A 15654-nucleotide genomic window follows, 5' to 3' on the forward strand; every position below is an offset into this window, starting at 1 on the left:
CATCTCTAAATATGATGAGGGTGAATAGTGATGATTGGAATCTCAGTTTTTATTCTGAAGTGAGAAAAGAATTCCAATTGTAAAACCAAAGATGTGACAAAGGCATTCATCAGGAGGCACCTTTAATCAGAAAAGGGTTAGCGTTAGATTTATCAACTGAATCCAAACTAATTTTCTGACAATAAGGTGGGCACTTGCATCTATCGAAATGAAGGTTGAACATGACAAATCAACACAGCCTACACCAGCGTTGCCAGACGTACAATAATTATCACATTTGTACGATAATTTCACCCCCTGTACGATTAACAATTCCAAAAATCCCATAACGTACAATAATTTCCATTTCGATGTCCCTAACATCAAACTCAGTTTCGTTTGATGTACTTTACATTGTACTGTGCTGTCAAATGACAATAAAAGCAATTCTGATTCAAATTTGACATACATGGTTATTAGCAAACACAAACAGGATACATCCTGCACTGCACCTGATGTTACCCATTGTCTCACGTGCCTCTTCACAGCCAGTCAGCGCAAGACATAGCACGAGCAATAATAATAATAATAATAATAATAATAATAATAATAGATTACATTTTTTATTTAACTCAAAGCGCATACAGTGGATCCATTATGCATTCACTCTCACATTCTCCCTCTGGTGGTGGTAAACTACATCTGTATCCACAGCTGTCCTGGGGCAGACTGACGGAAGCGTGGCTGCCAGTTCGTGCCTACGGCCCCTCCCACTACCACTCAACATTCATACACTAGTGTGACACAACAGCACATGTCTGGGATAGAGCGGGATTCAAACTGCCGACCCTTCAGCGACTCCGCCGACCCATGGCTCAGTTGGCTCTACCAACTGAGCCATGGCCGCCCCGAGGGAAGCACAACGTGGCACGGCAACACAAAACGTAAACAGCAATGGACAATGAGTGGGTCATGGCATAAAAAAAACGATCAGCTGTATAGTTGTTGTAGCTGCAAATGCTGTTTTTTTTTTTAAATGTATGTTTAAATGTAGCCATGAAGTATAATGTTGAATTAACCTAATTTGCAAATTGGTTTTACCTCAGGTCAAATGTTGTTCTTTGAAGGGAGGCATGATTGTTAATATTATTATTTAATATTATTAGTTTATTGTATCGTGGACAATCCCAAATAATGAACTATATCAATAACAATAAAAAGGGGCAGCTTTAGCCAACATGGCCAGTATCCTGCTGGACTAAGGACTAAGTGAGATTACTTTGTCTTGTTGCATATTCGAAATAAACTAAAAAAAAAAAAAAAAAAAAGTAAAACAGCGTTCTTCAGCAAGTTCTTCAATTATCAGCATGTTAGTGGTTGAAGTGGGTTGACTGGTGTTTATTTGTGATGTATAAACAGATTAAGTCTCCAAATATTTATGACACAGGACCTTGACACATGAGGATTCAGAGGATGGTTCAATCTTCTTGATATTCTGGGCTGTTCCTCCTCCTCCACACAGGTCAGGAACAGATAGGAGTAAATAACCTACTGCTAATGACATCTGTCATTACAGTCCTGCTGGGTTTGAGGTTTAATTAAGATAAACCGTAGTGTTAACGCAGCCCAGAGACACTGAATAACCTGATATAAAGGAACCAACTAATAATTCAGGGTCTGAGTCCACCTGTTCCAGTTCAGGTGTACTTCACTGACTCTAAAACTGCACTGGGTCAGGTCAGACTGATGCTAAGAGGAGCATGACATTTGTGATATAAATAAAAAGAAATGGAACATAACAGTAGGAGAAAGAAAATATCAGCATTGTCAGGTGGAAACCCCTTAAGTCCATTTTTGGTTGTTTTTTTTTTCTTTGTTATAAAACGATTCTCTTGGTCAGTTTTCATGTTGGCCTGATGGTTTTAGAAATATTTAACCAATGAAAAGTGTTGAAAACGGCTTGTGACTACATCTCTTAACTCCATTTATTTATTGAAAGGGTTCGTACACATTTATCAAGGTCAAATTCAAGCACTTTTAAGGGTCATTTTCATGTTTTTCCCAGCAAAGCACCTTATCGCTGGAGTAAAACACATATCTACAGGAAACACATAAACTCAGGATTAGTTTTGTCACTTTTTATCCCAATAATGTACATTGTTTTATGTATAAACATCTAAAATTATGTTTACCAATAGCAAAAATGTTAGAAATTAAAGGAGAACACTAAGTTTTATCCAAAAAAAAGGGAAGCCACTTGTTGTTCCTCAGACACACTGGCACCAAAGAGATAAAGATTCAGAGAAAAATGTACCTGGAGTCGACCTGAGAACACCTGGAATTTACTTTATGACATAAAGTTTTTTTTTTCTAAATGTATCACCTCTGTGTAAGTAGGTTTGACTTGAGTTAATATTAAAAATAAATAAATGAATCACATCACAGAGTTATAATTCCAAGCACGTTCAAGCACTTCAACTAAAATTCAGGGTTCGTACACATTTTTCAAGGTCAAATTCAAGCACTTTTAAGGGTTATTTTCACCTTATCACTGAGGTCAAATCCATCTCTACAGGAACACATACACTCAGGATTATTTTATTCACTTTTTATCACAATGATGTACAATGTATTATGGTGTAAACATCTAAAATTATGTTTCATAACAGCAAAAGTTCAGAAATGAAAGGAGAACACACAGTTTTATCCGAAAAAAGGAAGCCACTTGGCGTTCTTCAGACAAAGATTCAGATAAAACTGGACCTGGAGTCGACCTGAGAACACCTGGAATTTACTTTATGACATGAAGTTTTATTTTTCTAAATGTATCACCTCTATAAGTAAAGTTTGACCTGAGTTAATGTTAAAAATCAATAAATAAATCACATCACAGTTAGAATTCCAAGCACGTTCAAGCACTTCAACTAAAATTCAAGCACTTTTCAGACCTTGAAAACACAACATTGAAATTCAAGCATTTTCAAGGATTTCAAGCATCCGTACCAACCCTGTTTTTTGGTTGATTTATTTCCATATATTGTCCTTTTAAATCTGGAATTTATTTTGCCTACTTCTGTGTGAAATAAAGTCTATCTATATCCATATTTTTGGAGTATTTAAGTTTGCACCTACTCGCTGAGAGCTAAACTGATGACACTAAACATTCTTAAATCTTTTCAGCAGATAGGGTTTTGTTTTGTTTTTTTTTTTTAATTAAGCTGCATAATTTTTGTCCCCTACAGAGGACACAGATGCATTACTGGATCTCAGGAGGATATTAAAGTTTTGTACATTATTAGATTTAGCTTTGGTATCAGCATGAAGATAATAATATACCAGAGGTCGACCGGAGAACACCTGATAATGTTCTTTTTTGACATAAAGTTTTATTTTTCTGCATGTATCACCTCTGTAAGTAGCTTTGGTTTGCCATCTAACCTGGCAGAGTTAATATTAAAAATAAAAAATAAATAAATCACATTACAGAGTGATAATTCCAAGTACTTTAAAGCACAAACCCTGTATTTAGAACATAAATTGTTTTTCTAGTTTCCTGAAAAATAACCATTTTGGAAATACAAGGTTTCTGCCCGACTGGTCATAAATCACTCTACATTTGGATGGAAACCTGGCTGCTATCTGCTTCAACCCATATATTCTCTCGGAAAATAAAATCCAGGATGGTGTCTCCAAATGTGCGAAACATGCTGTGAAGTTCCAGACAGAGCGCGACACCTGTTCACCTTCGCTCCAACAGCACACCGAGTCGAACGGCCCGCTTTGGCAGCTAAAATGTGACTCACAGGGGAACACGTGGATCTAATCGAACTGGAAAAGGTGCAGAACTACTCCACAAATTGCATGTAATTTAGCAGCTCATTTACTGAGAGTCATTATGTAATCTGCCTATTGTCAGAGTTCTGTCTTCATGATCACGACTGGATTGAATATTCGGATATTTATGCAGGAGTATTGTTCGGCGCTAGCGTCATTTAAGATTCATCTGGAAACTGTGTGCAACTCACATGCTTCTGGTTTCATATCCTCTTGAGACCCAGGAAAGGAAAACTTTTGGTGTTTTTTAGATTTTAAATAATTGTCTTGATTGGAAACAGCATGAGACAACAGTTTATCAGAAACATTTTTAATTATTTATTTATTTATATATTTATTTATGGAGTGTCCTTTTGTCCATATTCTTATAGTGTGTTTTAGATTTATTTTATTTATTTTCCAGAGATACAGGAACAGTAAACAGGAGTAGAACAGTAATAGTTATTGATGGTATGTTCTCATTTGTTGTCTTTTCTTATAATTCAATAACTGTCCTATTCTTTGTATGGACTGTGTACATTAGCTGATTAGCCAAGTCATGTCAAACTGGAGTTGGACAACACAAGCTCGGCTTCTTCCTACTCTTTTTCAGATATTAGGTCAGTAGAACCCAACCTTTTTTATCTCGTGACCCCGTTTTAACATCACAAATTGCAGGTGACCCCAGACCTTCAAAACGGAGACTTTTTTTTTTTTTTTTTTTTTGCTAAAACTAAAACAGTTTGCTAAAATATGTTTCAAATAAATGTTAATTTTAGATGTTGGTTTGTTTGTCTGTCTGTCTGTCTGTCTGTCTGCCCGTGTGCAAGATAACTCAAAAAGTTAGGGACAGATTTGGATGAAAATTTCAGGAAATGTTGATACTGGCACAAGGAACAAATGATTAAATTTTGGTGGTGACTGGGGGGGTGCTCCAAGTGCTTTTCTAGTTAATGACTGTATTTGTAGTAAATCTTTAAAGTGCATAAAAATATTATAGTTTATATTAAAAACGGCTGATTATGTAAATCTGATGGTGTGTGAGGTGACTAAAACAGTGTATGTGAATGGTTTGTGTTACTGTAAAAATATACAGAAGAAAAGGTGTGTTAACAAAGCAAAGGAAGCGGATTTCATTTAATTATTAGTTTGTAAAAAGGGGTGGGAGTCTATAAGTTATACTTCTTCCCACTTCTTTTTGAGCGCAGAAAAATTTTCTTTGACCATGTTGTATGGTTCTGTGTCATCTGATGATTCTATGTGTTCAAAATAAAACTACACTACTACTACTACATATAAACACATTAGACCAAATGAAACTGAATCCAATATAAGTCATTTGTAGGTGATGAGGTGTAGTCCTCCGTCTGCCTCTCCACTTTATCCAACTCCTCCTTCCTTTTTCACACATTCACTCCAGCCTGGGCCAAAGTCCTCGGGGCTTTGGCAGGCCTGCTCATATATAATTACATGGGCTAGCTGGCAGTGAAGGGGGTAGCCTCTGATGAGCTCAAATTGGAGAGCTGCTGTCGGTAATTATGAAAGGAGAACCCCAAGAGGGAGCTTGTGTGCATGGGCGTGTGAGAGGCCGGGAGGATGGAAGACGCGGTCGAGAGCGAACACACAGTCGTACAAGTTGCTTTTTTTTTTGCTGGCGTTGTCCTCGACTGCCTCCCCCAGCGCTTCATTACGAGTCGTTTTTCAATTATGCGCGGCAGACAAACGCGGTACGTCTCAGAGCAGATGGCAGAGTGAAGCCGCAAATGCACCTCTAAAGTATTTATGCCGCCTAATGCGCTGTGAGTTACACTTAACTACAAACTCATCAAATTCTGAAGGTGTTCTGTGGTGGGAATGACTGTTTGTTACCCGAACAGAAACCAGTCGTAGGCGATGGTCAGGTACAGGATCTCTGCTGGCTCTAGACTGGAGTGCACCGCGCCGTCCTGTGAAAAATACATGACAACAACCCACGTTACGTACAAATAAAAGCCGTCTGCATGGAGCCGTACATTCAAAACCGTATTACTCATTCTGTCTGAGAAGCGTTATATAAGTGTGGTCTGCGGTTTAGGAGACGCTTGTGCAAACTTAAGTCTTAAAGGTTTAATTCATAGGAGTAAGAATCAATAATTAATGCCTTCTATAAACACAGGAGGGCAGCATTGTATCAGAAAGTTGAGGTGGTGGCAAACAGACTGAATAGAAAGGTGATCCTTAGTACAGTTTAAGTGTACACCCTGTACTCAGACAGCTGCAGTTTTTACTGTTGTGTTTCAACTATTGTTTTTATTTTTATTTTTTTAAGTTTGTGGATACTGCTGGAACTTAGGGGTGTAAGAAAATATTGTTTCTGCAATATATCGCGATATTTCATTTCACGATACCGTATTGATAATAAAAAGTACTGTATCAATATTTTTTGGTATTTATTTAAATGCAGATATTGTGGAGGCTCATTTTTGTTTTTTGTTTATATTTTATTTATTATTATTTAACACTGTTTTATTAAATAATGTTAGTTCCTTTGTTGGGTTTGCACAAAAATACTGTTCTGATGTTAGTTCTGAACTAATAGAATACGAACATTTGAACAGGATCTTAAACTGTAATGTCTGTAAAACAGAATTTCAGTTTTAACACAGGAACATTTTGTGATATAGCATTAGATCCTGTTGTGATCAAATAAGAATGTGTTTAGTATTTGTGCAGATTTCTGGTGTAATTCAATTCTTCAAGGAAATAATCAATCACAAAAAGAAAGAAACAAAAAAAATTGCCTTTTTAACAGTTTCATGATATATCGCGATATATCGTATCGTGATTCTAGTATTGTGATTTGTATCGTATCACCAGATTCTTGCCAATACACAGCCCTACTGGAACCTGGAAATTTACCTCTGGGATGGATGGATGGGTGGATGGGTGGATGGATGAATGGTTAGGGTTAGTTCTGTAGTTAATTTTGAATGACATGCTTTTCCAAATAAAGAATGGAAAGAAACTGATTTGAGATCAGGGTCCACATATAGTCCACTTGGTCTCAAGCGGGTCAGACTAGTACAATAATAGCATAATAACCTATAAATAATACCACTGACATGTTTGATAACCCGATCTTCTGATGTTTTTTCTTACCCTCTGATAGTTTCAGTTCATATTTTAAGGTTTTAAGGTAGAATTATAACACTGGAGCCAAGATGGTGAACACTGAGGGGGCTCATTAAGGTGCACGGAGAGGTATAAATGAGGTGGGGTACTGGGGCCGAGGCAGATGGATTCAGTGCGGGATTAGCAAAGTCGCTAATGAATGCTGGAAGGACCAAATGAGCTGCCGGGTGTCTGGGTGTCATGTGGAGCGCCACCGGGGGAGAAGAAAGGGGTTCTGAAAAAGCACAAGGAGAGGAAGGAGAGCGAACTTACTGCCCACAGGGAGAGCCTGAGGAGGGACACAAACAGAGGCGTCCGGTCCCAGCCTGATATGCAGTGCACCAGGAGGCCACTCTCATCTGAAACAACAGACAGGAGCACTTAGAAGAGCCTGGTGGTTCCAAAGCACAAATACACTACATGCACTTAAAGAAACAGAAAGATTTCTACACCCGAGAGACCACAAAACAAAAACACCTGAAAATAGAAAGGTGTCGCATTATGTTCAAGGCCCGGTGTGATTTTCAGTGACATCTAGGGGTGAAGTTACAAACTGAAAATACCTACAGACGTATGCACACTCTCTAACAGCTGTCCCACAAATAAAAACATTCCAGCATTGGAGTCTTTACTGTCGATTATGAGCTTTTATTAACACACAGACAAAGTAACTGATAATAAAAACAAAAGAAAGTAAAAGAGGAAGCATGTTCTCATCCACTGTAGACATATCCGGCTTTTTTACTCCCTGATATACTCATAAAAATATATGTATTATCATATTTATTTATTTAATATCTGTTTGATATATTTCTGCAATTATATCTTCCCCAAATCCTCCTAAATATTACACACTGGTCCTTCGAGTAAAAACCTCTTCAATGAGCTGTTTACAGGTCCTGTTTCCACCATATGTAGTGATATACAGACAACTTTCACTGGAATATTTCAACCCATAAAACCCAAAACATCCACTGGTGACCAAAATCATCTACTGATCTAAACCGTTTAATACATGTTGATCCACTAATCCTATCAATACATGTCAATAACTGGTGTAAAATACAGCCATTCATCTTTTCATGGTCATCAGATATGACCCATTTGGATGTTCAGACACTCCGTCGTTACCGTGGAAACACCGTCATCTTCTACAACATTGATTCACCAGTAAAACCTATGGAGTTGGATCAATGACAGTGGATGGACACACTGGGTTTATATATGAAAAAAGAAAATGGGGAAAAAAATAATAAAAGCTTTTCAAAATCCTAAATAAATTGAAAAATATTAGAAAAATTAAGTAAAAAAACAATAAAGTAAGCACCAAGATAAACACAAACAGCCAGAGTGATCAATAAAATGAATAAAATAAGCCACAAACTGAACAAAATTGAATAAACAATAATAAACCTATGGAGTTGGATCAATGACAGTGGATGGACACACTAGGTTTATGTTCAGTTAATGATATTTTTGCTGAAAAAGTCACTTTTTCTTCAGGTTTTTTCTATAATAACCTTTGAATTTACTCTGATCTTTAATGAACATCTACTTGATCAGTAAATTAAATATAAGAAAATACATATTTTACACTGAAAAAATGCAAAATACAAAGGATAATATTATAAATGGTGATAAATTACTTTAAAAAATTAAATATAGAAGAGAAATTCATTTGGGAGCTACTGGGTCTTCATGGGTTAATAATAAAACCTGATAACTGTGCATGGTAACTACACCTTCTACAGTTCATATTAAAGAGCCTAATATCGTGTTTATTGCTATTTTCTGGGTTGTGTTACATCATTAGTCCTGTGTTGTATACGCTGAAACAAAATCCTGAGATTTTTCATATTATTCTTCACTATGTGCTGTATCGAGTCATTTTAACACTTTCAGTGCCATGGGCCGATTAAATCGGCTTTACGAAAACAACCTGTAAAGTGCAACGGGCCGATCAGATCGGCTTTGGAGAACACGCCATATTTGTGTGCAAACAAACCATCCACCCCCATTTCTTTCTCACATTTCGATGACGTTCTTTCTGTGTCCCCCTTTTGAGACCAAGCAGACGGGAATTTGAGGTCACGCGACCGAATAATATTTTTATATCTTTTTGATGTTTCTTATTCTCCGGTGTTTCATCAGAGGGAGCCCTCCATGCCGGGGGGCGGCTGTGGACTCCGGGGGCTGTGGCGCCTTCTCTCACTGGGGTCCGCTCCTTTCTGGTGGGTGGGGGTCCCAGTTGGCCCTCTCCCACTAGTTGGGATGCGGGGCTGTGTTGCTGGTGCCTGGTCGCCGGGGTCGGCGGCTGCATCCTGGTGCGGATGGCTCCCTGAGACAGCGCCTCCTAAATTGATGTTTTACTTTTACGTGTACATTTTTGTTCTGGTCTACCCGTGCTCAGTCAGTCTTCTTAAGTATGTGTGAGCTTGTGGGTTTGCATGTGTGTGTGTGTGTGCGGGTGAGTGGGTGGGTGTGGGGCGGTACTGATTTTTAAACTGATATGTAAAGCACTTTATGCTACAGTTTTTAATGTATGAAAATATAAATAAAGATTACTATTATTATTATTATTATAAATTATGCAAATTACGATCAATAATGAATCGGCTGCGTCCGGTGCGTTTTGGATCTAATCAGCAATCGGTCGGATGTTACCGAGCGGTCTCCTGCAGGATTCTTCAAATATTATAAAAACGACGCGAAATACTGAAAAACGGCCAAATTCTGTGGCACTTTTAAGGCTTATTAGCCCCTTAACTGTCTGGCACTTAAAGAGTTAAGTTCATCACACCAAAGCCTGATTTTGATTGGTTCTGATCCAACAAACACACCTGAACCACCTACCATCACTGTTGATGATGTGGAGCAGCAGCTTCAGGTAGTTCTGGGTCTGCTCCACCAGGTCCCATGACTGAAATGCACAAACACACAATTAAACACACACACATAACACATTAACATTAGAGGAAATTTACACAATACAGTACATGCTGCATTAATGATGTTCAAAGGGATCATGTGGCTGTGGACAGGTGTCTGGATCTACACTTATGTGGATGTTAGGATGTTTTTTGTCCACAATGTCATGTTAACTATCACTATTAAATAAAAATAAAAATAAAAAAGTCTCATTCTGTGCTTCAATAACACACTATGGTTGACATTTTGATTTCAGAGTATTTCTATAAGTGAACTATAACGGGTTAAAAGCCTACAGTCGCAGACAAAAATGATTAGAGTCATCAAAAACAATAGTTGTGTAATCCAGTCCTAACTCCTGTGTGTGTCATGTAACTAAAACAGACAGAAAAGAAAACATAGAATGTCTAAAGGCACTGTTTTTGTCAGTACAATGCCATAGATATTGAAGGAACAACTGAAGTGATTTTGGTTATTATCAAGAAAACATGTTACATGGATAGATATCAGCTCTGAAATTAAACTACTATGAGCTATTTTTGTTATCATTATATTTGTCCAAACAAATGGACCTTTAGTTGGACCAGGCATTAATATGAACAAGGACTGAAGGAGAATGATCACTATAAGGACAAACAAACTTTGTTCCACGATTCAAGGCTTTTTATTTTTGGAACTCGTTTGCCATATGGCAGGGGTGTCAAACTTATTTTAGTTCAGGGGCGACATTCACTCCAATATGATCTCAAGTGGGCCAGACCAGTAAAATAAAAGTGAAAAAAGTAAAATTACATTATGATAATGTTTACATCTACAACGTTTCCTTAGAAATCTGAAAAACATGAACATCTTGAAATGTCTTAAGAAAAACAAGTGCAGTTTTAACAATATTCTGCCTCAGTTTATCATTTCCACATGTGTGTTACAACTTATGTTATAATTACAAATACACAAACCATATAGTACCAGGTATAATATTGGTAAAATTGTATTTACTTCTCTTAAGACATTTCAGGTTGCTCATATTTGATCAAGTTATTCACATTTTCTGTAAAAGGATAGTTTGTTAATGTAAACATTTTCATGTAATTTTACTTTTTCTCACTAAAACAAAGATAAAATCTGCAGTTGTCATTATTTATAAGTTATTATGACACAATTTTACTGATCTGACCCAATTGAGATCTAATTGGCCTGTATGTGGAACCTGAATTAAAATGATTTTTTTTCACCATTGATTTTTAATATCTTCAGTGTAATTTTTGCATTTCACTAATTCTTTTTACGGGCTGGATTGGACCCTTTGGCCGCATGTTTGACACCTGTGCCTTATGGGCTGTTGAAATGCATCTCCTGGACTTGACAAAAATTGGAATGACATTTGTCTCTTTTCTACCAGCGTCAATCTGCTGGTGAATTTACCTGTTCATTCTAAATAAAGATAGAATTGAAAAAAAAAAAAAATGTACAAGAAACTGAAGAAAACAAGGGGTGGTCTGATAATTTTTTTTCCACTACTGTATAGTGTTGTGATGAAATAATATTAATATATATAATATTTATGCATTTATGATAGTGTAAAGCGCTTTGACTGCCTTGAAAAGCGCTATGGAAATCTAATCCATTATTATTATTACTATTATTATTATTATTATTATTATTATTATTATTTCTGTGCACTCTGTAGAGCAGCTGGATGAGTGCACTGAATCCCAGTCCAGGCACTTTGTAAGTTGACCAACAGATGGCAGTGACACACCACAAATATGACAGGACAAACCACAGCTGAAGACACGAGCAGAGCAGAGCAGAGGGTCACCTGGTATTGTGTCCAGTCAATGTTCAAGTTCTGAGTAAAGCACGCAGGGATTGTCAAAGGAGCGTCCACATAATCCTGTCAGAGGGCAAAGGCACACGTCAGATTCAGAGCACAGAAGCAGGGGATCATTATTATAATCGCCCACCCACGGTCAGACCACGTACCTGATTCCAGTTGAACACCAGACCCTCAGCTGTGTAGTCTCTGTCTTTGTAATCCTTAAAAAACTCACACCCTTGAAAAGAAAAACAGATTATTATATTAATGTCCTCCTCTATCGTCATTATTTATTAATCCATATAGTTGTGATAGTGTTTATTCGACAGTTCCATAGATGGTACAGGTTTATATTACTGGTACTAACAGCTGTAGTAGTAGTATATCCACTGGTAGTACTTGGATTTGAAGTAGTAGTACTAACAGTTATGGGTATTTGTACTAGTTATTGGTAGTTATACTAGTAGCAGCAGTTCTAGGTTGCTGGGGTTTTTTTTGTTTTTTCAAATTCCCTTTTTATTAGGATATTCCCTGTTCTCACCCATTCATCTGAAAATTACAGCTGAATCACACAGCGACACCCTCGTAACTCCACAGACCATACAGATAAGGATGAGTGGTTGATTGGTCCACCCTCAGCAACACAAAAGATGGAATTTATACAGTACAATTAAGAACTAAACTCCCCAGAACAGGAATGCTGGAGTGCACATTTGTGATATTAAAAAATTAAAAGAAAAAAAAAAAAAGGCAGTTCTAGGTTTTAACAGTGCATCCATGTGTTTCCTGCTGTTTCCCCCCTTCCCTCCAGTCTCGCTCTCTCTCTCTCTCTTTAACCCTTTATCTGCTCCTATCTGACATCCATCCTCCACAGTCTGGGTCTACTCCAAATGTCAGCAAAGTACAAGCTTATTTTGTTTTTTATGAAGTAAGTGCCTGTATTGGAAACATCATGATGCAACGTTTTTTTTCAGATGCAGTTTTTCAAATTTTTATGGAATGTCCTTTGTGGTGGACAGTTTTCTTTTTTGTGTAAAGTTGCAAAACCCATAGCTGGGTCTTAGGAGGTTAAAGGTGGTTTTTCCTTCCTCTGTCTCTAAGTGTTTACTCCTATTGGATTCTGTTGGTGTCTGTGAACTGGCTTAAGAGTCTGGTTTAGACCAACTCTAAATGGAAAGGGTCATGAGATTACTTTTGTCATGATGTGGCACTATAGAAATAAAACTCGATTATTTGATTGCTTGCTTGATTGATTTGGCCTTACAGATAAAAAAAAAAAAAAACAAAACATCGTAATGAACATCCTTCCCCTGCTCTGATTCCACTTTATCAACTTTTCGTCATATTCAAGAAAATAGTGGCTGTAAGGTTAATGATTACGTTTTCCACAACTCCAAACTAAGGGTTTCTGTTTTTTTTTTTTCTCCAAATTTTTTTTTTATCAAATTTTTATAATGTACCAATCATAACTGTACAATTAAATGTACATACAGGTTGGGGAAGCAAAATTTACAATGAACATTTAGTTGTTTTTTCTCAGCAGGCACTACGTCAATTGTTTTGAAACCAAACATATATTGATGTCATAATCATACCTAACACTATTATCCATACCTTTTCAGAAACTTTTGCCCATATGAGTAATCAGGAAAGCAAACGTCAAAGAGTGTGTGATTTGCTGAATGCACTCGTCACACCAAAGGAGATTTCAAAAATAGTTGGAGTGTCCATAAAGACTGTTTATAATGTAAAGAAGAGAATGAGTATGAGCAAAACTATTACGAGAAAGTCTGGAAGTGGAGGAAGCAACAAAAAACGTACCAAAGCTTTTATTAAAGCTCTCAAATCCAAAATCCTGAAGGATCCAACCAAATCCATGAGAAAAATGGCAATTGAACTTGAGGTAGACAACAAGACCGTTAGAAATGCAGTAAAATATGATTTGAAGATTTAAATTCTCATGACTTTCAATAAACTAATTGGTCATACACTGTCTTTCAATCCCCGCTTCAAAATATTGTACATTTTGCTTCCCCACCCTGTAATAAATTACAATATACTCATTTAACCCCAGTCTAACAGAGTCCAACCAAAATACACAAACTCAAACAACCAAAATAAAAAAAAAACATAAAATTAAACAAAATTTATCCATAAATTAAAAAAAAATTCTTAATTACAATGAGAAGTTGTTTGTGTCCATCTTTTCAATGTAAGATAAGAGGCTGGTTGCATTGCCTCTTGTGGTATAGCTTATCTTCTCTAATGTCAGATGGTTCATAAAGTCTTTAATCCAGAGGTTGAATGTGTTTCCATTTAAGTAGAGCCGATGAGCTATTAAAGTTGAAAAGTGCAATGATGTCCTTCTTAAAATTATTGTTGGTGTGTATTCTGTGGAATCATTCCAAATATAATTTGTTTTTTTTGTTTGTTTGTTTTTTTACATTTTTTTTTTTTTTTAATCTTTTTTTGGTGTGAATTTAAGTTACATTGAATATTTGAATAATCAATTTCAGAGGCATTAAGCATGTCCACTTCTTCCCACCCCCTCACCCTCCCACTCCTGGGTCCTACAAAACATACTTACCGATAGTAATAAAAAATAGTAAAGTACTCATAAAAAAAAACAGGTAAAATAAAAAAGAAAACAGAAGCTAAGAAAAGAAAAACAGCCTAATAATAGACAAATCTGCTTATTCACAATCACATCTTACACACAAGATATGGACATTTAGTGTTATTAATATTATTAGAGAGTACACAAGTATATATACCACACCAAACAGGAAAAAAAAAGGTGTGTATGGGAAAACTGAACTAAAAGCATTTTCTGTTTTAAGACCATATGAGTTAAATACATATGATGGCTCCTCGTCTGCTGGTGCCTTTTTAATGGCAGCTTTACGTTTGTATTCCTGACTCTAATACCTTCCCCTGTTCGGTTCATTTCTTGCAGAGTGTAGCAGATTTGAACTGGGTACGACGTGTGCTGTTCTGAAGCCAGATCTTGTTGAACCCATATTAAAGGGAAGTGATATGAACAGGCACTATTTACTTCTAGAAGTTGCTATTTTCTAGCAGAGACGCTACGTTAGCACATTCTCCACATGGTGACACACTCAGTGGTTATGTTACCACAAACTGTGACAGTGCTGCACAGTTTGCATTCGTTCTTTTTACTTCCATGTTCCCTTTTGTGGTTCTGTAAAGAGTCTGATCAATACTAATTCAACCCCAAAACATATTTAAAAGGAGAAGTTAATTTAACTTTACAAAAAACATGCAATGCAGAGGAAAAAGTACATTTTCTAATTATTTTCTGTCTTTCCTGTTATTAAATTGACTCATTTATTCAACATTGCATGCATTTTTCTTTATGAATTTAAGGTGAAACTTAAGTTAAAATAGCTTCGTAAAATACCTGCCAAAACTGTATTTAACTCTTTCAGTGCCATGGGCCGATTAAATCGGCTTTACGAACACAACCTTTAAAGTGCCACGGGCCGATCAGATCGGCTTTGGAGAACACGCCATATTTGTGTAGAAACAAACCATCCATTTCTTTCTCACATTTCAATGACGTTCTTTCAAATCTTCTTGCAAATTACGATCAATAATGAATCGGCTGCATCCGGTGCGTTTTGAATCTAAGTAGCAATCGGTCGGATGTTACCCAGCGGTTTTTGACCAAGGAAGAGCTCGCGTTTTGTTTTCTGCTTGGGAAATTTTATGAATGAATTTATGAATGAAATCATATGCAAATTAGATGGCCATTTTGTAGTAATATCGTAAACACAGCGATCTGTCAAAACAGTCCCATCTCCTAGAAAATGAGTTCTGATGACGATTCAGACTTCGATTATAAAAACGACGCGAAATACTGAAAAACGGCCAAATTCTGTGGCACTTTAAGGCTTATTAGCCCCTTAACTGTCTGGCACCGAAAGAGTTAAGGCATTTTAACCCAT

At 36.7% G+C, this 15654-nt stretch overlaps 1 protein-coding gene across 1 annotated transcript in view; it reads right to left on the reverse strand.

Annotated features, from left to right (window-relative positions):
* Positions 1-15654, reverse strand: part of mtmr14 (myotubularin related protein 14) — a 48000-nt gene that overhangs the window by 16172 nt on the left and 16174 nt on the right. The window contains exons 8-12 of the mRNA XM_030133769.1: positions 11854-11924; positions 11690-11764; positions 9796-9862; positions 7216-7301; positions 5662-5738 (exon numbers count right to left, since the gene is read on the reverse strand). Of these exons, the coding sequence (XP_029989629.1) occupies positions 5662-5738; positions 7216-7301; positions 9796-9862; positions 11690-11764; positions 11854-11924 (376 nt within the window). The remainder of the gene's footprint in view (positions 1-5661; positions 5739-7215; positions 7302-9795; positions 9863-11689; positions 11765-11853; positions 11925-15654) is intronic.

The sequence above is a fragment of the Sphaeramia orbicularis genome, chromosome 5 (assembly GCF_902148855.1).
Source record: "Sphaeramia orbicularis chromosome 5, fSphaOr1.1, whole genome shotgun sequence".
In the NCBI taxonomy this organism is placed as follows: Eukaryota; Metazoa; Chordata; class Actinopteri; order Kurtiformes; family Apogonidae; genus Sphaeramia; species Sphaeramia orbicularis.